This window comes from Mastomys coucha, unplaced genomic scaffold (genome assembly GCF_008632895.1).
Source record: "Mastomys coucha isolate ucsf_1 unplaced genomic scaffold, UCSF_Mcou_1 pScaffold20, whole genome shotgun sequence".
Taxonomy (NCBI): domain Eukaryota; kingdom Metazoa; phylum Chordata; class Mammalia; order Rodentia; family Muridae; genus Mastomys; species Mastomys coucha.
The window spans coordinates 51,143,700-51,167,747 of NW_022196903.1; the positions used below are offsets into that span (position 1 = coordinate 51,143,700).

The window sequence follows — 24,048 nt, forward strand, 5'->3', positions numbered from 1 at the left end:
CCTGTTGCCTCCCCCCTCCCCATGCCCGCCACCCCGCCCTCTCCTACTTTCTGGCCCTGGCATTCCCCCACACTGGGGCACAGAACCCCCACAGGGCCGAGGTCCTCTCCTCCTATTGATGATCGACTCTGCCCCTTGCTCTAAATACTTGGGGATACACTTAGGTTCTGTATACCTGAGTATAGTCCCAGTTAGTTGGGATATATACTTCCAGTCGGCTATAAACTATGCCTGAGTGGTTATCTCTGGTGGGATTCCCATAACACTGGCAGGTCACTGTTATAGCTTTCAGGGTAAGATATGTGGGTGAGATTAGTAATTAATTTTCTCCTCCAGCAGGATGTATAGTACTTTCCATCACTGTGAATGGCAGTCAGCAGAGGTGATACTTCTGGTTGATTTCTCCATGTTCTGTCACATAAGTATTTGGTGCCTTCATCAACAGGGTCTTATCATCAAGTTCTAGAGAGTAACCAATAGTTTTGACAATAACCTGTTACGTTTCACGTGTCTATGAGACCCCTTTAGCCACCAATTCAAATGATGTAACCCATTTATGGTACTGGTGCTTTTATTTGGTAGTATATGATGGGTATTCTCTTCCCCATTATATGGTTTGATAGGACAGCCCCAGCCTGTGGTTCACTGGCATCTCATCTCTCTCCCAGACTCTGCTTCATGGCAGTCACTGGAGAAACCAGGAACTGCAAACTTTTCAGCACGTTGTCCTGGTACCCTCCCTTTGGAAGGTCTGGCCTTCTAACATAGCTCTCAGAAGCTATTTTTTTCCTACAAAGGTCAGCAGAAACTTTTGCCAAGCAGTAAATATTTCTGGGCATGCTGTATAATTCTTGCCCTGGGCCAGAAGCCTTAGACATAGCTCATGAGGAATTCTCACATCCAGAGTGGCAATAACTGGACCTACACAGCAGGGAGAGGAAAGGGAGAACCAGCATCCAACTGCATGACAGGACTAACCATATCCCTTTTTGAAATGTTTAAGACTTTGGAATTTTGGACTTTGAGATCATTTGAATATGCTTGGCCCAGGAGTGGCACTATTAGGAGGTATGTCCTTGCTGGAGGAAGTGTGTCATTGTGGGTATGGGCTTTAAAACCATTCTCCTAGCTGCCTGAAAGCCAGTCTACTCCTAGTGGTCTTCATATGAAGATGTAGAACTCTCAGCTTCTCCTGTACCATGCCTGCCTGGACAGTGCTATGCTCCCACCTTGATGATAATGGACTGAAATGTCCTTATAAGAGTTGCCTTGGTCATGGTATCTCTTCACAGCAATGTAAACCATAACTAAGACAGGCTAGAAAAGCCATCAAATGCTATAAGCAGGGCTTAAGGGGCCATCCATGTAGGATCTTGAAAGACAGTAATGCTAAGAGCAATGTGGATGATGGAAACCCAGCTCAGGAAGTTTCAGATGGGAACAATATTAGCAACCATTGTGATATTTTGGCAAAGCGTGTGACTGTTTTCTGTCCTTTCTCTTAAAAATCTACTGGAGGCTAAATTGAAAATTTTTGGATTAAATTCCTTGGCCGAGGAGATTTCAAGATTGCTTAGTACTCACTTTGTCATGTGGTTATTAGTGATTATTTTTATGCAGATTTACAATGAAAAAGAGCTAACAGGGTAAAAAGAAATACAAAATGTAGAGTTTGAGAAGAAAAAGATCACCAGAAAATTTAATCTTGGACATATGTTTTGTGCTCTACCAGATGAAAAGCTTAAAGAAAGTCTGATGCAAAATGGAGTAAAGGGAGAGGTGCCCTCAGGGAGAGACCCTATTCAACCATGCTTCCAATTTATAATAAGGAGCCCAGAGAATTAAAGGAGAGCTTGTGCAGCAAAGGAAATTACCAATAAATTAACATTTATGCAAATACGTGCAGGGGTTAAGTTCCACCCCAGGCAAGCAGAACTGAGCAGATTCCAACCCTGTGATTCTGAGTGCAGAGTCAAGGAAACCAGAGTAAAGAGGTTGTAGACTCTTCCTCTGCAGTTTGGCAGAGGGCAGGCTTGTGGCAGGGAGTCCCCTGCATGCAGGACTGGAGAGGCCATGGCCTAAAGCTGTGAAAGTAAAGCCTTATTGTGTAAGTGACCCCAAGATGTTGGAGATACTAGAGCTGAGAGATGTCTACTGAGACCTTCAAACACCAGAAGAAAGAGAATTGTGTTGCGGTCAACAGAGATAGAAGGGACTAAAAATCTAAGCCCTTTGATTTGAGCCTTTAGACTTTAGACTTTTAAACAGTCTTGAGACTGTGGAAGACTGGGGACTTTTGAAGTCAGACTAAATGCACTTTGCTTTATGATATGGCTACAAGCCTATGGGGGCCAGGGAATGAAATGTGGTTTGGATGTGAATGACCCCCACATGTTCATATAGTGAATGTTTGATTCCCTGTGGCAGCTCCATCAGGGACTCCATATTCACTCTGTCAGTGTTTGTCAGCCTTGGTGATAGTGAGGGTCACAATGCCATATGCAGACATTTGAGCTCTTTAATCAGGAATGAAGTATTGGTGGGATGGGCTTGGCCTGGCACTTTCATTGTGAATACTCAGTGAAGAGACTGTTTTGAGTTGAAGAGAGGAATCATCTTTCTTATGAACCACCAATGTGCTTTGGCTTCACAGATGCTATGGATTTTTAAGTAATTTCTGCTCATACATCTTTAGGTTTCCAGAAAACTTAGATCTGGTTTATGACTTATTACTGGGAACTGGGGAGACTCTTTGGCCTGCATTTTCACATAAAGACAGTTTCTTGGGCTATTAGTGTTCCTTTATCACTCCACTCTTACTCTGCTTTTTCTTTTTTCTGCCCTCTGACCCTTCTTGTTCTTTCTATATATGTATGTGTGTTCATGTGTACATGTATGTGTGCATGCACACATAAGTGTGTGGGCCACAGTACAACATCAGTTGCCATTCATTCAGTCACTGTCCACCATGTTTTTAGAACAGAGAATTTCAATGGTCTGGAATTCATTGAGTAGGTATGGTGGTTTGAATGATAAGAGCCCCCATAGTCTCATTCAGTTTGGATGCTTGATCCCCTGGCTAGTGAAACTGGGAAGAATTAGGAGCTCTGGTTTTGTTAGAGTAGGTAAGGTCTTGTTATAGGAGTTGTGTCACTGGGGGTGGATTTTGAGGTTTCAAATGCCCACACCAGACCTGCTCTCAGTCTCTGTCTCTCCCTCCCCCGTCTCTCATTCTCTGTCTATTTTTCTTTACCTCACCCCCCTCTCTTCCTGCTGAGTTTGTATCAGGATATAAAGCTGTCAGGTATTGCTCCAGTGTCATACCTGTCTGCTTCCTGCCATGATAGTCATGAACTTACTACCGTCTAGAGCCCAAATTGAATTCTTCCTCTTATGAAATGTTGCCTTAGTCATGGTGTCTCCTCACATACACACACAATAGGCTGATTGTTCAGCAATGCCCAGGGATCCACCTATCTTCACCTTTCAAGTACTGGGATTAAAAGCATGCACCACCCCACCCAGCTTTTCTTTAATGTGGGTTCTGGAAATGAAACTTGTGATTATGTTCTCAAGGTGAACATTTTATCAACTATGTGTGTCATCTTCCCAGCCTTTATTCTGCTTTCTTAATTTAAAAGGTGTATTCAAGTTATGAGTCTTTAGACTTCTCAAATATTTTATAAGTAGGCAGGACATACAAAAGGATAAGCAAGTATATCGAAACAGACTTTATTTTGTTTTTGTCAACTAGTAAGCTTTATAAACATCAGTTTCAGGATAAAATTTTGAGGGTCAGGTAAGAATACTCATGCAAGTATGCTTTGTAAACCCTGGGGTGTAATAATGTTTGTTAGTGTTTGGTTTTTATTTTAAGGGAAGTGTGTGTGTGTGTGTGTGTGTGTGTGTTTGTCAGTGCTAATAATGCAATGCACATACATACATGGAAATATGTCATGTTTGGAAAGGAGAATTTTATGTTTTTTTTGTTTGTTTTTGTTTTTTGGGTTTTTTTTTTGGGGGGGGCATGTTTCAAGACAGGGTTTCTCTGTATAGTCCTGGCTATCCTGGAACTCCCTCTGTAGACCAGACTGGCCTCGAACTCAGAAATCCACCTGCCTCTGCCTCCCAGGTACTGGGTTTAAAGGCATGCACCACCACTGCCTGGTCGGAAAGGAGACTATTAAAGCTAAGAATTAAATTGTCCTTGATCTACAGTGAATGTTTAGAGAGTAAACAACCTAATCAGTCAGCTAGGGGCAGAAATGTCACCAGGGCAACTCATGTGACTGGTGTCTTTTGACAAACAAATAGCTTTCAGATATTTCAAATTAATGTCCTTGGTTCCTTCAGCTAAAAGGCAATGAATCCAATTATTCAGGAGACTGGAAATGGGACAGAGATGGAAGTGACAGTCAAGGCTGCCACCCACAAGGTGAACACACATTCCTAAGACAGGACAGCCTGAGGTTAGTGAGAAACCCCAATGATTTGTGACTTAACTCAAACAACTCATTTCCCTTCTACAAAAAAACGGGTAACACAAGCACAAGCCTGAGGGGAAAGAATGACTGAAGTGCCCCGGGAGTCCAAGTATCCTCCTTATGAACAGTACCGTTGTAAATACAACTCACAGGGCAGCATGGGTGTAGGAAGGCCAGGACGGGAAAGGATGTTGACATAGTAGGCAGTTTAAATCTATGTGTTTGAGCACGTTATAAATGCCTACTCTTATAGTAACCATAACTTTCTGGCCATTGTTGCTAAGTATATATGCCGACATTGTTGTGTTCTATTCAGCCACTGTAGTTGGCTGATGTCTCAGAACAAATGATCACTCGTTTCTCCTTTTTATATCCTAAAAGAAAGGGCATCAAGTTCTCTTTCTTTGTAGAATCACTGACAGTTTAGGAGATCTCCAACTGAGTTTCCCAAAGGGTTTTTCTCCAGCAATGCATGCATGACCAGAGCTCATACCAGCAGTGCACTTTCCCACACTACACCATCAGATCTATGTTTGCTCTGGCAAGACTTGTCTTCTCTTCACAAAATACAATAAATAAGAGCTCTTCACACATCAGCATTTTATGCTGCTGAAATATAGCTCTTTTACCATTTGTCTGTGCTCAGAAATTGGATACCCTCACAGTATTTGCAACTTTTAACCCTATAACTGAAAATCTAACAACTTGTCCAGGAATGATATTCTAAAATGTGACAAAACCTAATATACAGACAGAAAACATCCAACTTCATTGATCAACAGCACAGAGGTGGTAAGTAAACTGTACTAGAGCTACAAGATTAAGTGCATTTATTTGTGCTGAAATATTAGTGAGGCAGCTTAAAAAAAACCAGGATAATGCTTACACTCCAATATTACATGAAATGAGTCATAATAATAACTTAGGTACACTACATCACCTTAACTATGTAAACACAGTTTACACATAGTAAAGTGTGCACAGTCAAAGACCTTAAGGAAACAGTGAAATACTGGCAATGATTAATTGTGTAGTGGGTAGTACAAGTAACTTTAAGTTCTTGTTGATGACCTGATAACAGCACTTTTATTATTAAACAACCAGATCTCACGGGGAAGAAGTGCATAGCTAAACATTACAACTTATAAAAAGGCAAGGAGGGTAGTAATACAGCAGAGCTACTGTGTAAGAATAATATGCAGCCACACTGAGTAGTAATTGTATGATACACTCCATCATCACAAGGGGTGCCCCCTTAGTGGCTGGGTGCAGATCTTCTGACAGTAAAGGGCTTCTGTCCTCATAGACAAGGATAATGGGCAAACGAATGCTACTCTATTTGAAATGACAGGAAAACATTTCCAAGAACAGGGGAAGAAAATAACTTAGAGTTTGAAAGTTGGCATTAAGGATTATGATACCATTGTACTAAGTGAAAAATTACTTTGAAGCCAACCTAACTCTAGGACAGCAAACTTAGATCTTGATAACCCATTTAACACAACCTTAACCCTCACAAAGACTACACAAACATGGTGGCCTACTGTGAGTAACCTCTACTGTGTAGTAAAAGTAGTTGCTATTTGAGCATTACCCAGGATTCAGGAGAATGCGAGTAATGGAGGTAGATTGGGTTCTGGCAGCCCCAGATTTGGCACAGAGAGTGGACAACAACTATGAGAAAAACACAGCCGTCTCTTTGTTTCAAATTCCAATGAAGAGGTTAACCAATGCTTTTATTTGACAATTAGAGGAACATACAATTACTTATTACTAGAAGCTAGGGGGAATTATACATGAAGGATTATCAGGCTCTTTTGTGCAATAAAGATTTACAATAAACATATTTTTAAATTTTTTAACAGCAGTTTGGCACTCTCTGTTTTACATGAATCCCGTGCTTTGATTTTGCAATTGGAGGTGTGATGTTACAATGTGTGAACAACTTTTCGCATGAAGGAACAGCACCATAGGGGTCAGAACACTTTTCCTTAGAATGGATGGCCATTCCTTTGCTCATGATGGCTAAACGCGAGCTGAAACCTGCATTACGTCTGCCCGAGATTCACTCACATCAGGGAAGTACATGATATTGTGCCATGAAGTAAAGACAAGCCATTTCTCATCTTCCTTTTGGACAGGCGCCGGCAGTACACAACAATACATTTCCTAATCCCCCTCCCCAATAACTAGGTTGTGGCATAATCTGAGAAAAGCCTGGTAGGACTTGCAGCCCTCCTTCTTCAGAGTTCTGCTAAGTGTTCTTGATAGCATTTTAGACACATGCCACAAACCTAGCTGTCTGGATATGAACAGCAGCAAAATCTATGGCTTAGGAAGGGTTTCTACCTTCTATTCCCATATAGCCAAGGCCAGGGCAGCTCCCTACAAGGAATGAGTGAGTCTACAGACTCATGATGAGAACATAACATCCAGAGGGGAAAAAAAAAAAACGTGTAATAGAAAAAAAAAATCCTACAATCAAGGAAGACTAAACATTGTATTAACCTGGAAGTGATTCACCTTGCTTTGAATAATTTCCTCCCTTTGAATAATTTCCTTGTCCTTACTTCCCTTCACCAACCTATCCCTTCCTCCCCATATAGCTTCACTTTGCTTTAGACACTTACCACATCCTCATTTGGATTACACTAGAGAATGTGTCCCACCTCCCCATTCTTTTGTGTTTCTCTGTGCTCAGATCATACTGCAAGTAGCATGGCCTATCTGGGCAGAAACCACTGAAGAGACTTGGGAAATGACAGAAAATGAGAGACACACAAGAAACCACAACGGGAAGGGCAGGATGCAGGGAGAGGATACTTCAAAAGTGAAGCAGGGGTGTTGCTGTACAGGGGAACACAAGAGCCAAGATCTACAAATGAAAATAGCAAAAATAGTTTAAAATCTTACAGCATATAAAATTGTATAAAATAGCATCAAAACAAGAAGAAGAAGAAAAAAAAGAAAGGAATTCTCTACAGTCTGTTTCTAGAATCCATCACTGGATGATATATATGGCTGTAGATTTTCACTGTAAAGCTATATATGTATTAATGTGTGATTTTTTTTTATATCACCACACATATCACACATATACCTATTTGAAGACAAGGGTAGCAGTATACAAAGCCCCCTCCCTAGTCTAGTGCACATAAGAAGAGCAGATCTAAGCACAGGTATGATTCCTGAACACTTAGTTAAAAGCCATTCCAGCCACAGAGCTCTAGTGAGCTTGCCTGCGAGTGCTTTTGCAAGTGTAGATATCAGCTCCCATGAAGAGTGAGTACATGCAGGGGCCTCAGAGGCAATGGCTGAGCCTGAGCACTCCGAAAAAGATGCTCAGTACTGACACTGACTGTGGACTGTTATAGTCGACAATCACCCAGAGGGCAGAGGGATCCCCAGGAGAGAGACTAGGCAAATGTGTTCTGGTTGAACTGAAAAGTCCCACCATTCTACTGTTCCTGACTCTGTAATGGCCCCTTAGTTTGGAAAGAGGTGTTATCAGGGGAACCTGCCCCTGACAGTGTGAACCCAGTTCCACTTGAACAAAAGCCAGAATAAATGCTAACTCATCTCTAATATGTGTGCCAATATTTTGAGTGAAAATGGAAAGCAGGGTTGATATAAGAAGATAATCAGGACTTCAATCTTTAAAGCCTGACCATGAACTTCTCAGACCAGGTCTCCCACTGCCCCGTTTCCTGAGAAAACAAGTTCTTAAACGAAGCTGGTTTTGCTTATCACAGGAGAACTCCTTGAGAGCACATTCCCCATACAAATATCCAATGAGGACCTCATATTTTTCTAACCTTACTCACATTTGTTAAACACTTCAGCAAATCAGTAGATAGCCCCAGTTACATCCTGACTCCAGGGCTACCTCTGCACCCAGCAGTGTTTCTGCTTGGACATGGGGTAATGAGTCTCCTGGTTTCACAGGAACATTGTTGCTGTTCATTACTGGCAGCTCATTATGCTCTCTTTCTCAGTGATAATGAGGCCTTTAATCATGGATCGCTGTTGATGGATTACAAGTATAATTTTCCATTTGTTCAAGAATAAGAACCAATATAACATCATTATTGAAACATTATATTCAATAACACTCAGATTCGCTGCAGCTGGGCGTTGTGCCCACCACTCTGGCAGAGCAGACCCTGCAGTGATTTCTCATGCTGCATGGATAGCATTTTCTATTTGTTTCAAGAAAGTCCAAGTCTAAGCAGAGTCATGAGCGTTTCCTCCAAGTCTGTGGCATCATCCCTTTTGGTTCAGTCTCTGAAGAAATTCATTTCATTGATTGATTGATTGACTGATTGATTGATTTAGCCGTTGTTGTTGTTGTTTCTCAAATTTAAAGGCTATGGAAAATATTTTAATCTATTTTCATGCACTTGTTAGCTCTAACAATTTCCCCAAATAGTCTGCTGTTTCCTCTCTGTTGTGATTCGAGTATGTCTGCCTTTATCCAGAATCCAAGTCTCATGAGTACAGCCATATGGAAGGAGGAGGTGTGGGATATGTTGTAAAGGAAATTTGTACCTTGAATTGAAAGGGGACAGTGTGATTCCACCTGACAGTGGTCCCATGCTTCCTGAGTGTTGGCTGAATACCAGGCACCATGACAGACCTGGACTTTAATTCGTGCAGTGTGGGTGGGCATCTCAGTGTTAGAATAAAGTGTCTGACGGAATATAGGTACTCTCCCAAAGTCTTTTATTTGGAAAATTATGCTACACTCAGACTTTCAGTTCTGGAATATTCTCTGTCTCATCATGAAAATGATTTTCTACTTTTTATTATTTCTTTTCTCCACACTCATTGGGAGAACATTATAAAATGTTTCTCATTCTCAAAATATCTACTCACATATTAACAAACACCAGAAGAAGATATACCTTATTTGTCTATCCATCTATCCTCCTACTGACTCACTAAGTCTGTGTAAGGAAAAGTTATCCATGAGAAAAGTTCAGGTTCCCAAATGCCAGAATATGGAGAACAAAATAGCCACTTCCCCTCACATTGTACGATAACATTATCCTTTCCTTCTCATTCTTACACTTTCTAATGGCATGGGTGGAGTTGGAAAATATAATGTGTGAAATTCTACAAATGAGATGAATCTGCAACACTAGATTGCCTTTGGCTTTGGTGCTTATCATGATGACTTTAATGGTTAAAGGTAGAAGTGCACAGAATCCTGTCAGATGTCTTCAAGAGTTTCTTAAAAGTTTCAAGAACAAAACAGCCAGTGGAAAAAAGTGCTTTAATGGTTTATAAATGCACCTTTTAATTGATGCCGTAAGCTATTGGGACTCACAGACTAGGAAAGGCAGCTACAAATAAGAAATGAAAACCAGAACTCCATAAGGATCAGTCCCTCTGTCCCTGGATGAGACCATAGTGACATAACTTGGTATAGGCTTGTTGGTGATATGAAGATACAACGCAAGTGATGACTCCAGTTATCATGTTATACTCAGGAACATGGAAAGTATTTATTATAATACTAGTGAGTATGAGGCCACATCTGTGTCCACAGTTTCTTATTGTAACTCTGGTGTGCAAGTCTATACTGTGCACATGAACAGATGATGATTGGGGTAGAGGGATGATGCTGGTTGGATATCAATGCTAAACTTGGAAGAAGTTGTTTCAAGAAAAGCAAAACCCATATAAAAATGCTAGAGCTTTGGAAATATTGTTTTTTTTCTTGTGAATACTGACTTGGAATAATTATTCTAATGTGTTGTCAGATCTAGGATGAGTTTAGAGTATAGTAATGTGTTTTTAAACAAATGGCTTTGCATTTTTATTCAGTGTGCTTTAACACTTGAGAGATTGAAGCTGAGACTAAGTTAGCAGAGCTTTTGTTCCTTCTGGGTGTTTGTTCTAAACTAAGCATATGTTCTAAGCTAACCATTGTTTTTCAGCTGATTAATGTCTAACAGCAAATTTAAATCATTTACATCTTCATTGATTCTAGAGAAATGGCTATATTCCTATTTCTTTTTAAATATTGTTTAGTGTTATTTGCTATATTATAAAATGAAGCAGTAGGCATTCTATATCAACTGCCCAAGTGCTTCAAATACAAAAATACAGAATAGATGTGAGGTAAAAGGCCCATGTTCCAAAGGTATAAATTATACACACTCGATTGCATTTAATTGACACACAGAATCATTCTACCTTTAAGACCATAGCTTGCAATCCAGTGAACCCTGGGTGGCATGCTGCTCATAAGCACATTTTCTTTCACTAGTGCAGGGTAAATATCTGAGTTAGAAGCCAGTGTGCAAAACTTTGGAGGAGATTTACATAAAATCCTGTGTACCTATAACCACTGTTCCTATACAGCATAGACATGACCCATGATACTGGGCTGCCGCTGCCTTTTGACCATGGCATCTCCCACAACAGTTCCTCCCCATCGTTACTCTTTACTAATACCCAGCCTCACCATTTCCTGAGCATTCTCACTCTTGCCTTACAGCCAAGTCTCTCCAGTACCCCAACATTCTTAATCTTTCTTACTGTCTCATAGATATCACTGCCCATCAAACTACCCTGTATTCCAATACTTAGATATTACATGGCTTATACTAATCATACATTTGGCCCTCTATGCTCCCAAAGTCATTTAAATCTGAAATCTCACAATTTAGTTAGGAAAGCAGGTAGAGTAATGAAGAAGTGTTTTCAGTGTTGTGGTGAGGCCAAATATACAACCAACAGAGAAAAGTTGGTGAACATCAGGTTCTGTGTGTTCCAGGCAACAACTTTCTTCCCATCTTCCTGCTGAAGCCTGTTTCTGTGAGCCAAGAGGTCCTAAGGCCCATACACAGTCTTCTTTAACCTCTAAAGAAACACCAGTAACTTGTTTCATCAATACAGATACTTTAAAATATCTGACTTTATGCTTTTACTGTAGAAATTAAATCTGTGGAAATCATCTAAGCCCATCACCTTGTTCATTTTTTTTTCTTGACATTAATCCTATAAGACATGCATTATGTTCAAAAGGGACCTAAAACTATATAATAAAAATACATCCAAATCAAACAATGGGAGAAAAATCATACCTTCCTTGCATTTCACTGGATCCCACTTTCTGTTTGGCTTCAGGACAATCTACTTTTATTCCCTTTCCCTGCCAAGTATCTTATCTTTATTTTCTATTTGTGCTATTAATCAACTCCTTTGTTGTGTTAAAATCTCACTTAAATGAAAGCTATTATCTGACTCATCTCTCTGATTCTGGGCCACTTCCCTTTCTAAAATATTTTTAAATTAATGAGGCAAATTTACAGATATTCAAAAGAAAATGAGCAGACAGTGGTCAACATATGAGGGACATTGTAGTGATTGGTACTACCCAGTAAAGTCACTGGGGAGCCCACTTGGCAGTATGATCATCAGCTAACACATTCAAGTTTATATTTATGGATTTATAGATAATAAATTAAGCATCAAATACAGAGACCTACAGGATAAGCTCCTCTTAAAAAACAGTTTCATGGGAAATGTTGTTCTTAATTTTAAGTCATAAAGTAAACTGGAAAAAAAAATGAAAGTTCTTAACTGATAAGAAAAAAAAAAGAATCAGAGGTTGGTATTTCATTTTAGTTGTAATGAAGGCCAGCCTGGCTGTATTCACCATCAGGAGCCAGTGTGAAAGGCAATAGTCTAAAATAACAGAACTAACAAAAATAAAATGACAGTCTCCAGGCCTCATTCAGCACATCCGAGATGTGAACTTTTCACCAGGTCCAGAAAGTCAGATTATTAGCAACGGATTGTAAAATGGCCTTTCATGTTTAATTTCTGCTGGGGTGGGGATGGGATGAAACCAAAATGAAAATAAACAGAACATAAGGAACCACACGTCAGTTTTGTGTGTTCAGGGAAAGAAATCCCCCAGAATTCTAAGACCTCAAGCCAACCCCCAGAGGCCTCTGGGAGGATAAGAGAAGGCCAAATGTGGGACTTGGTTTTGAAAGCTGTACACCTTCCCCAGATATGAGTCTTTGTGGAAGAAGGAGAATGGAGAAGCTCAGCTAAAATGGCGGGAGACACTGGCAGCCTCAGTCTATGTGAGGTCTTTTTTACTCTTCTGGATCTGAAAGAAAGAAAAAGAAAAAGAAAAGTGTCAATGCTGCCTTCCCTCCCCCTCTACCCTCAGGTCTCAGGAGAAGAAAATCTAGGGCCAAAAAGTCAAGGCAGTCAATGCAACAGTTCAGACTAATCTTGGCAGAAAACCAGTTGAGAAACAGGAGAGCTCTGCTCTCCAAAATGAGATTCATTCTATTTGTAAGGAGAATCTCAGCAGGAAACCTTAAGCCCCCCAACACATACATACAGACACAAGGGCTGTTTAAGCTGGGTCTACAGGCATTCAGCTCAAGCACTGTTTAATAAGTCACTTTATTTTGTCATGGAGAGGACAGTGGTGGAGGGTCTGGCTAGAGTATTTCAATGGTCAGTGGGATCAGAAGAAATAGGATTGCTCTAATCTTGTTTCCAGGCAAAGAGAAACCTTCTCAGAATATTTGTCCCATTTACAGAAGCTTCCCCAAAACATTCCAAACAAGAAATGCCCCAGCCCAAATCATCATGCAAACGCATCCAGAGTAAGAGTCAAAGAAGAAAACAAAGATGGAAACAGAAGTAAGTTAATGGAAATAGACAATAGTGGGATCTTTTTTCACCTGGTGAACTCTATCCCATGTATCCTCAAAGGTCCTGGAAGAAATGTAAAACAACAGTCCCTGTAGGACTGGCAGGCACTGGTATTCCAGCAAGTCATCTTTCCCGGTTTAAAAAGTTCCCTGCTGTGCAGGGGCCCAAAGGAATGACAGTGTAAAGTTCCAGACTCCTGGAAGGGTAATAGCTTCATCTATAGCAGTCTTAGAAGTAATCTCAGGACAAGGAAAGCTTCCCCTTCAAATTTAAAGATACTTTCCTAAATAAGACTTAGCTGAAATTAGGCAGAAAACTAGTTGGAAGATAGGACAGCCCCTTCTGATCTATTGTAATTATAGCCAATTCTCAGTTTTCCAGGGGCCATTGATCCCGACCTCCTGCTGTTCCTTTTTATTCAGGGCTTTATGTTTGCTATGTTTACCATTAGCAACTGCACCCATTTGGGAGAAATAATAGAAAAAAACAAAAAAAACAACCTACCCCTTGGGTCAGTCCCTCTCTATTGACAGCACTTGGCAGCAAGGGACAGAGACATGACAAAAGCTAACAGTGAGGGTTAGAATTTTTCCATAGCTTATACAGTTTGATCCACAAGGGAATTAAAAACTGGATCTCCCTTCTTAGTGCTCAGGCCCTGCCACTATCAGCTTAAGGTCATACATAAACGTGACTTCTTATAGGTGGTACTCATCACATTCACAGATACCCCTGGGCCCTCTCCTACAAAACTCAATTTTTGTTATGATGGATGGCATAAGGGTTTTGTTTTGTTTAAAATACGACACTTTGGTTAGAAGGAAGCTGAGGATAATTTACTCAAAAGCACCATCATTAAACTTACTAGGCTCTGCCTGTTTAGCTAACAAGGAGTGTGACAGTCCTCCAATATTGCAAGTAGTCTGGGTTATCAGTGGCCTGCTGTCAGAAGTTGTTCCAGAGATGGAATAATGTCCATTCAGGGTCTTAGATCTTCCCACTTTTCTAATCATTGATTAAGTGTAAAACAGAGGAATGAGTGTTTCCTCAGGCTCTAGACCTCAACTGAGTTTTTTCTAATATTGGGCCAAGGTTGGGAGGCTATGGGGGTGAGGATAAAGAGAGTATATATATTTAAGCAATATGTGAGTTTGTTATTATTATATATAAGATCAACAGCAAAAGACCAAGAGATTACAGATCCCTGGCCATCATCCCAACCTCCAACACACAGCTTGCTTAGGGTAATTTTTATTTAAGGTGCTTTACCCTAAGATGTCCATTTTTATAGCTACTCAGAGGATGATGTTTTGTGACAAACTTGACTCTTTGAAAGGAGGAAAATCATCTATTTCTGTCCACCTTCTTGTCCTTTACTGCATGACATAAATAATATAGTGTGCTTTGGCAAAATTTTATATTCTATATATAAGAAAGTCTCAAATGGATGGTGGTCTGTGCAACTGATCTCTGAAGAGGAGACACCTGCCACAGGACATCTTTGCCCTAATTTGTTAATCACACCTGAGCCTCTCCTCACTCTCCTTCCTATGTGTGCTTATGCATTTCAGATTTGTAATTTTGTTGTCACGTTAAATGGAAATTGAGAAAAAATTCAGCAGGACCATAGACTACGTGAAAATAAAGACTGAAGACAAATTATTATGAGAGGCTGCTGTACTGAATTGTCGTTACAATAGTTTGCTTTAAATGTTAGTTGTAATAAATCCATGGTCAACTCTTTGGAGGCCAAAAAAAATGTTGAATGTACTTCCTTTCAAAGGGATGATTCATGAACTAAAATGGAACTAGGCCATCTTGGGATGATTAAAGAAAATGTTTAGGCAAGTGTTCCCTCCTTGTTCCTTGATCTAAGACTCCTTACATCTCACAAGGGGAAGCTTGGGTAGCTTTGAATCCTGAAGCACAAACATGTGCCACAAAAATTCAAATAAGTGTACTTCCTTCATGGTGGTGGATACTGATATCTCAGTAACTTCTTACAGAAGTGGGAGATGAATTTAAAATAGGTTGGCCTTGCCTAGCTTACTCTTCCTCTGCATCCTGTTGGCAAGAGATGCTGAGTTTGGCTATTACAGCCATTTGGGTTAAAAGTCATGGTTTTAAAGAAATAGTCAAGGTTCAAGTGAATCTGGTATAGTTTTTAAAATGTGTTTATCATTCATACTGTTTATTCTCAGGTTACCAGCTGAGCCTCAGCCAGGCAGAGATGGTCTAAGAATATGACCCTGGCCTTAAATAAAGCACTGTAAACATAATTCATTGCAAACATATTTCTTTTACATTTTTCTTGGGTTTATGTTTTCTAATAGCCTGATTCAACTTCACAGAAGAAAGCTGAGTTGGCTGAGGACAGTTTAGTGGCCAAGTCCATAATTTCAAGTGGAAAAACACTGTGGCTGTCTCCATATGGAATCAATGAAAATTTCAAAGCTGTATAGCAAGATTTGAAAATTTCAAAGCAAAGATCTGGAAAATGTTAAATATAAAAAAAAATGAAGAGAATAAACAGTAAAAAAACAAACAAATCAAAAGCCAATACCCAATTTTAACTGTCAATTTTAACTATATTCTTCTGGGATACAAATAAGTATTTGTTTTATATTTTATTAATAAGAATACTAAGACATACTAAGAAAATCATTATTTTAGAGATTTATTAGACTCTATACAGGTACATACTTCATTGTTCTGGTCTCAGGTTATGGCATCTGCTTTAAAGGATTATTTTCAATGTGTACATTTTCTCTTGTACCCTCAGTAAAGGCTAAGATTGTTGAAGAATTATTCTACATTAATTCAACTGCATATACTATCAATGTCACAGCATTTAAACAAAATACTGTACTCACATAGTCTAGCAGAGCTAGTCAGATAAATGGATAGCTGAATTAGTAGATGGTAGAAAAAGATAAACAAGGATAGATGGACATGGGATTATAACTTCTAGAAGGCTGACCTATGCCATCTATATGCCATAGATAGCAAGGTTATCTATGTTCCGCAGAGTGCCCCATCTGACCCCAAACACAAAAAACTTCTGTAGTTTTTACTCATGGTAGATTCCTGGGTCTCATGTTTGCCCCCATCCTGCCTCTCTTTTTGATCCATGGAGCAATCATAACCACCGTAAATGGTGATGTCATTTAGCTTTCCTGTTCTTGATGCACCACTGTTAATGGTGATGTCATTAAGCTTTCCTGTTCTTGTTGCACCACTGTTAATGGTGATGTCATTTAGCTTGTCTGTTCCTTTGCTGTTTCCCTCTTCCTTTGTGTAGCATGTGCTTTCCTTGCAAATCTGGAATGTTACCTTTCCATGTCCTGTTAGGAGTCAATATGTCTTTTTGTTTTCACTTTCTTGTAGGTAAAGTGCTACATTTCCCACTGCAGGGCCCTAGTTACTACTGCCATGTCAGTAAGTCTTGCAGGGACCTGCACTAATAATGGTGTGGGTAATGCGCATTCTCCATACAAGACAGTGTTCTTTTTACAGTCTTTGGATTTGTGAATCCCAGAAGGAACCAGGACCATGAAGATTAAGAAAGGTCTTCTGAAAAGTTTGTGGGACAGAGTCCCGATCTGAAACAGCCCAACAGTACTTCATGCTTTCCTCAGGTATATTAGTTCAGGAAATCACTGGCTGCTTCAACATGGAAGAGGAAAAAGAATTAATTCTGATGACTTCATGATGGTTCATGACAAAGTGCAGAGTACAAATATCATGTATTGTAGCAATCTAGTGTTTAGAAACACATATATCTTCACTTGGAAATCAGGAATTTCTTCCTATGAGAGCTCTAAGATAAATACTGAGCATGGACATTTGACACATTTCTTGAGATTATGCGTATGTAGTTAAGACATGGCATTCAAAATATAGACAGCCTTGGGTCAGTATATATTATTTCAAAATAAATTGGGATTTTTTGTTTGTTTTAAGGTTTTAATAAAAATCGATAGAGTTTATCTGGGGAAATACAGTTACTTTTGTTTCTCTAATTGTTTGCACAAAACCTGACAAAGTACAATTTTTCTCTAGTAGAGAAACAAATGAATATATATTTTGTTATTACCATTTTCTTTTTATATGTTCTTTTTATATGTTCTGGATACTAATATTAGTTTAAAAAAATCATTTTTTTTCATCAAAAACGTCATCTTCCCACTATTGAAACTTAGATCCAGAGCCACAGCTTAGGAACCCACTTAGTTCACAGGCTGTCTTTACCTGGTAAGTCACTTCTTCCATTATCCATCCTTCAACCCACTTGTTTCCACTCACACCCACATGCCTAGCTCTAGATCTGTGACCTTCATACCTGGTTTGTTCCCAAGGCATCTTTGACTGTTGAGACACCTTCTTTCCCTCTCTCATTTTTCCCACTGCCTGATGTCATCTCAACACATATTTGCAAAACTCCAGTCCTGCTGCCATTTGCCTGGTCCAATTAAATAGTTCATCCTCCAGCTTTACCCCATAACTTCTGTACTGGCTTAATATAAGACAGGATAGAGTCTCACACCAGACATTCAACCAAAGAAAGAAGTCCACATACCCAGGTCAAATCATAAAAACAACATTAATGGCCAAGATAGCATGGCTCTCATCAATCACAGTAGTACCATAGCAGTATTCTCTAATGAGAACTACTTAGATGAGCCCCAGGACACAGATTTTAAAGGAACAATCATAAATAGTATCAAAGAATTAAAGTAATTTTAAAAAGGCTTGCTTAAATATCTTATTGAACTATAAGAAGATAGCAATAAGTACTTGAGTAATGTACAAGAAAATATAAATATACAACTGAATGAGATGATGAAAATAATTAAAGATTTGAAAACAATATTCAATAAAGAGATAGAAATACTGAAGAAAACACAAACTGAAATGAGGACAGAACTGAAAACTCAATATCAATATAAGAAATCTCAAGGGAATAGTCTTACAAGTAGAATGAATTAAGCAAAAGATAGAATATTAGGATGCAGAAATAGAGCAAAAGATCTCTACCAAATAAGTGATATATATGTATATATATGATATATATATTAGAAAGAACAGGAAAGAAATATGCAGAAAATGTGGGACACTAAGACCAAGTCTTTATATTTTAGGCATATATAAGGGAGAAGAATCCCAAGAGCAGCTATTTAACAAGATCACAGAATAAAACTTTTCCAAACTAAAGAAATACATACCAATACAGATAAAGAAGCACATGGAATCCCAGATAGACAGTGCTAGAAAAGAAACTCCAAGGTTTAATTTAACATCATAGTTAAAACACTAAATAAAAAGAACAAAGAAAAAATTTTGGATGCTGCACAAGAAAAAACACAAGTTACACCTAAGGAAAAACCTATCACAATCATAGTTGATTTTTCAATGGAAAAGTCTGAAAGCCAGAGAGCCTGAAGCAATGCACTGCATGTTCTAAAAGACTCCGACTGCCAATGGAGACTACTATACCCAGAAAAACTATCACCATAGTTGAAAAAGAAGTGAAAACTTTCGACAGCCTAAAGAACTAATATCCAACACCTAAAGAAAATGCTAAATAGAATACTGGAAGTAATGCTATGAACTAAAGAGAGGAATGAGCATAGCCAAAGAGATTCGACAGCAATACCAAACAATAAAACTAAAATTAAGGAAATGTAGAGCATGACAGAGACTTCAAACAGTAAAACAACCCTTGACATCAACAAAGACCCTCAATAAAATTTTAATATTAACAGCCTCAACTCTCTAATCAAGAGAAAATAAATTAATTAAGAAATAAAATCCATCTTTCATTTGTTTATTAGCTTTAAAGTTAGCCACAACCAATGTGGAAGGCTAAAAGGATCAGGAAGCAAGCAAGCATTGCCATCCTAATAATTGACAGAATAGACTTCAAACTAAAATTAATCAGAAGAGACAAAGAAGGGTGCATCATTTTAATGAAAGGATCAATTAAAAAAATTATAATATTAAACATATGCACCCAATTCTGGTACACTTAATACCACTTTATTTCTAATGGAAATAAAGGCAATACAAAGCTAATAATATCAGTTGACTACAACACTCCATTTTTCCACTACACAGGTTTTCTGGACAAAAATAACCAGAGCAATCTGAGAATTATATGACTGCTTACATCAAATAGACCTAAAAGATATCTAAAGAATATTCTATCCAAACACTAAATATAGCCTGACTTTTGGCTACTTTGGGGGTTCTTTTTTCTTCTACCCTTTAAACCGTAACATTAGATAGGAGAGAAAAAAGGATGGAGGGGGACACTGTTATCATTAGATGACTTCCTGCTGATTAGGGGCATGGAATTCCCTGGGGCAAGTTTGATCTTTGCTGTCAGTATAACTAATTTTTTCTTCTTTGCATGCATCGCTTAACAAATTGCAACCAACAGTGTCCAACCACCAACCACCAACCACCAATAACCCACCTACGAACCTACCAATGACCCTACCTCTATGGTCCCTAGCATTAATATACCCTCTGAAGAGTTCCCAAAATTCTAAAAGTCAATAATCAGAGAAATATTCTGTCACTGGCAAAATCATGCCACTGTTAGAGCATGAGGAAAATAATAGTCAGCTGCTATAAAAAATATGAAGCATCTTTGTACCCCACACCTGTGTTTAAAATGAAAACACATTCTTATAATATTTATTTTTAAAGGAACCAAAATTCTCACTACAATGAAAGAATATATATTTCATTCAGCAGCACAGGGATGCTTCTCTAGGCTACATTCTGGGACACAAAATAAATTTTAACAGATACAGAAAAATTGAAATGATTCCAAATAGTCTAGTGCAATAAAACTTAAAATCAACAGCAAACAAAATTCTACTAAATATATAAACTCATGGAGAATAAATAGTATATTCCTGAGTTATGAATAGGTCAAAGAAGAAGTTAAAATATTCCTGTAGTTAAATGAAAATGAAAACACAAACCCCAGAGACAGATTAAAAGCATCTGTAAGTGAAAAACTTATAACCCTAAATGCCTACATTAAAAAATATCAGAAAGAGCACAAATAAATGAGTTAATTATCTGCCATAAGAATAAAAACAAAACAAAAAACAAAAACAAAAACAAAAAACAAGACGAAACCAAATCCAAACTCACTAGATGGCAAGAAATAATAAATATCAAAGCAGAGGCTAATGAAATAGAAACAAAGAACATAATGCAAAGAATTGTGGAATGTAAGAAATGATTCTTCGAGAAGATAAGATGAACAAACTTTTTGTCCAACTAATCAAAAGAGAGTACCCAAATTAACAACATCAAAACTGAACAGGGAAACACTACAATGGACATCAAAGAAAAAATATTATCAGGGGACATTTTAAAAGCCTGTACTCCAATAAGTTAGGAAATTAAAAATAAATTTATGATTTTTTTGACTTTTCTAAGCTACCAAAGTTGAACCAAGAAGACATGATTGACCTAAGCAGTGCTGTAGCAAAGGTGACACTGGAAAGTAACAAAAGCCTTCCAACTAAAAAGCCACGTGAAGATGAACTTACAGCAGAGTTCTATCAGACCTTCAAAGAACTACAATGAATATGTCTTAGATTATTTAAAAAAACTGGAAACAGAAGGAACACTCCAAAATTTATCCTATGTAGTTTTATTATGCTAATACTGAAACTAGGTAAAGACATAACAAACAAACAAACAAATTCTATGGACTAACAGATTAACAGAGGTGAAGATCCTCAATAAAATACTAGCAAATTGAATGCAGGCACATATAAAGAAGATCATCCACCATGATCAAGCTGGCTTCATCCCAGAAATGCAGGGATGGTTCAACACATGTAAGTCAATACATATAACAATGGATATATAAATATATAGCAGTATATAGCATTTATATAACAATACAAAATATATAAAAATACATAAAAATGGACTTAAAGATTTAAAAAATCATATGACCATCTCAATAGATATAAAATCCAACATGTTGTCATGATAAAAGCATTAGGGAAAGTAGGCATGGAGGGAACATACCTCAATATAGTAAAGGCAGTATATCACAAACCCACAGGCAAAGTCATCCTAAATAGAGAAAAACTTGAAGCAATCTCATTAAAATTATGAATGGGACAGGGACGTCCACTCTCCCCAATTCTTTACAATATGGTCTTTGGCAGATGCCCAACGGAGTCAACACCCTACTCCATAGATACTTGCTCAGACATGGTCATAGCCATCCTATATACAATTCCTTATTTACAATAGAAAATGGAAACAACCTAAATGTACTTCAAAAAATGAATTTATAATGGAAAACACAGAATCTATACATTTTAGAATACTACCCAGCTGTTAAAAAACAAAATCATGAAATTCAAACATTAATGGATGGACCTAGAAACACTTACATTGAATGAGGTAACTCAGACCCAGAAAGACAAACATTGCATGATCTTTCTCATCCCTGGTACCTAGTTCCAAATCTTCAGATACTAATATACAATATGGAGTTGCCACAAAAGCCAGGAATGTATAAAGGGACCGTGGGAGTACTTCACAAGGGAGTAGCAGGATACAGATAATATTAATGGGGAAATGGAAAAATTGTGAGGACGGGTAACTAGTAGGGACGTCAATATAGAAGCAGAAGGAGGAACAGATAGCACATGGTTGTTTGATAATGCCTCAAGGAATCATTTTATGTTCACACACACACACAAACACACACACACACATGCACATACACACACACACATGCACACACACACACACACACACACACACACATGCACACACACATGCACATATAGAGTTATGCCATTTGGGCTGACAATGCTCCCATGAGAACCATAGGCTAAATATAACCCCAATATCAGCCACAAGAACCTCCTCTTATCTGGCTGGTAAGGATAGTCTAGGCAAGTCCCAGAACCATATACGTTACTGTTGTTGCCCTGGATGTTTCTCAGAGGTTGAATGTAAGTCCTTATTGCTAGAGACACCACATACTTAGGACTCAGGACTTGGATTGTTCAAGCTGAATCGAACCTGAAAGCCTACTTCCTACAGTCTAGCTACCACAGGACCGGAAAGTACTAGGAAGCTGCCAAGGAAGGGAAGCAGTTAAACAGTGCTACCTAACTTGTGACACAGTAGTAGCACTCACATGGTGGTGACTGACAGCTATTCACGTGGATCTGAGGTCTACTTTACATGAGGTAAATCATGTCTGTTCATAGAAACCTAGCTAACTACTTGGGGCTAGTTAGATCATAGATCTTAGAGGAGAATTTACCGTTGCTGCTTGCTACACCACCATAATTCCTTGACTACATTTTAAACCCTATTTTTATACCCATAGACAAGTGTAGCTATATCCTCTAATCAAAGAAGCGTCTCTTTACAGAAAATGATGACCTTCTACAGAAAACAAAGAAATCCAGACAACTAATGAGTACTGAGAGATGGAGAACTGGCCTCAGCTATAGATGAGTTCTCCGAATGGTGATCCAATACAAAGTTGTCACCTGAAACCATGTACATATGAACAACAAAAAATGAACCCAAAAAGTTGTACTTACATATTGTTACATAAATGACACATATATAACATATATGTAACAATAATAATCAAAGAAAAGAAGGTTATCAATTTGAGACTAGGATGGGATATGTGGGAGTCAAAGGGAGATGATATGAGAGTGACTGCAGGGAGAAAAGGAAGGGGGTAATATAATTAGATTTTAATTCAAAATATAAAAAGTAAATATATATTTTTATTTTTTTCTGTCAAGCCCAGTTCCTTAACAAAGGTAATGATGTATCAAGAGTATAATGAAATGCCAAGAAGATAAAATGAAACAATGAAAGTTTATATATCAATAATTACAAAGTAAAGGTGTTTGAAAAGATTAGTTTTGTCTTTAACAAAAAACATGCAATAGGCTTTCGTTTGATATTTTCACTACACAGTTATTTGATATGAGACTGGGTTCTAAGCAACTGGGACAAAAGGAGGCATGGGTACTGGATAATTTCCTTCCTACAACATAATTTAACTCTTTTTAAACCCACTAATCTTCTATTACACAGCACATATATACAATATATATACACTGTGGTTATAAACTTCCAGAGCACAAATTGTAAAGGGGAAAAATGTGTGTCACATGCTACTTTCTGTTGTATAATCCATCATTAATTCAATATAAAATTCAATTCACATTGCATTGATTTGTGGTGCATGTTAGTCCAAAAGGAGCCGATGGGTCTGATTCATCATGACTCATCAGTACTAGAGCCTGAATAATTGCTGATCCCATGCTTCCTGATCCTAAGAGGGAATTCTATCACTAAAATAAGCTAAGAGGTTTTGCAAGTCTCTACCTAACCACTTCTCACCCACATAGGCTTGCCAAAAGTCATTCTCAACCTAACAGAAGCAGATCTGTGCATACCTGAGTCCACAGAAACTCTTAATATTTGGTCAATGTAAAGAATAGATTCCAAAATAAATTAAGAAGCCACAGTATGTTGTATAAATAAAAATGTTTAGGCAGCATAACCCAGGAGAGTCTTGTTAGAGTTAGAGGAGTATTGTTTTGATGCATAGCAAGCACCTCGAATAACATTGCAGTTCTCTCCATTCACTGACAGGGGCATTGGAGTGTGTTTACACATTGGCTAATGTTCTTGAGGAGAAAAGACTGCAAATGCCTTCAAAAACAAATATTTCATGCTGAGGCACAGCTTTCATTTACTGTCAGTATGTTTAATTAGGTCAAAGGAGATTCCATAGACAAATGGCTAAGGGAATAGAATATTAATCAGAACATGTGTTGTC

General features: G+C 38.2%; 1 protein-coding gene across 8 annotated transcripts in view; it reads right to left on the reverse strand.

The window, feature by feature from the left end:
* The window catches only part of Pde1c (phosphodiesterase 1C), a 454,206-nt gene that overhangs the window by 25,246 nt on the left and 404,912 nt on the right, over positions 1 to 24,048 (reverse strand). For 2 of the 8 annotated variants that reach the window (XM_031382006.1, XM_031382009.1), the window contains one exon: positions 9,743 to 12,615. The exons of the other annotated variants lie outside the window; for them this stretch is intronic. In XM_031382006.1, coding sequence (XP_031237866.1) covers positions 12,602 to 12,615 — 14 coding nt within the window. In that variant the 3' untranslated portion in view covers positions 9,743 to 12,601. Of the gene's footprint in view, positions 1 to 9,742; positions 12,616 to 24,048 lie in introns of those variants that run through there. 8 annotated transcript variants of the gene reach the window in all.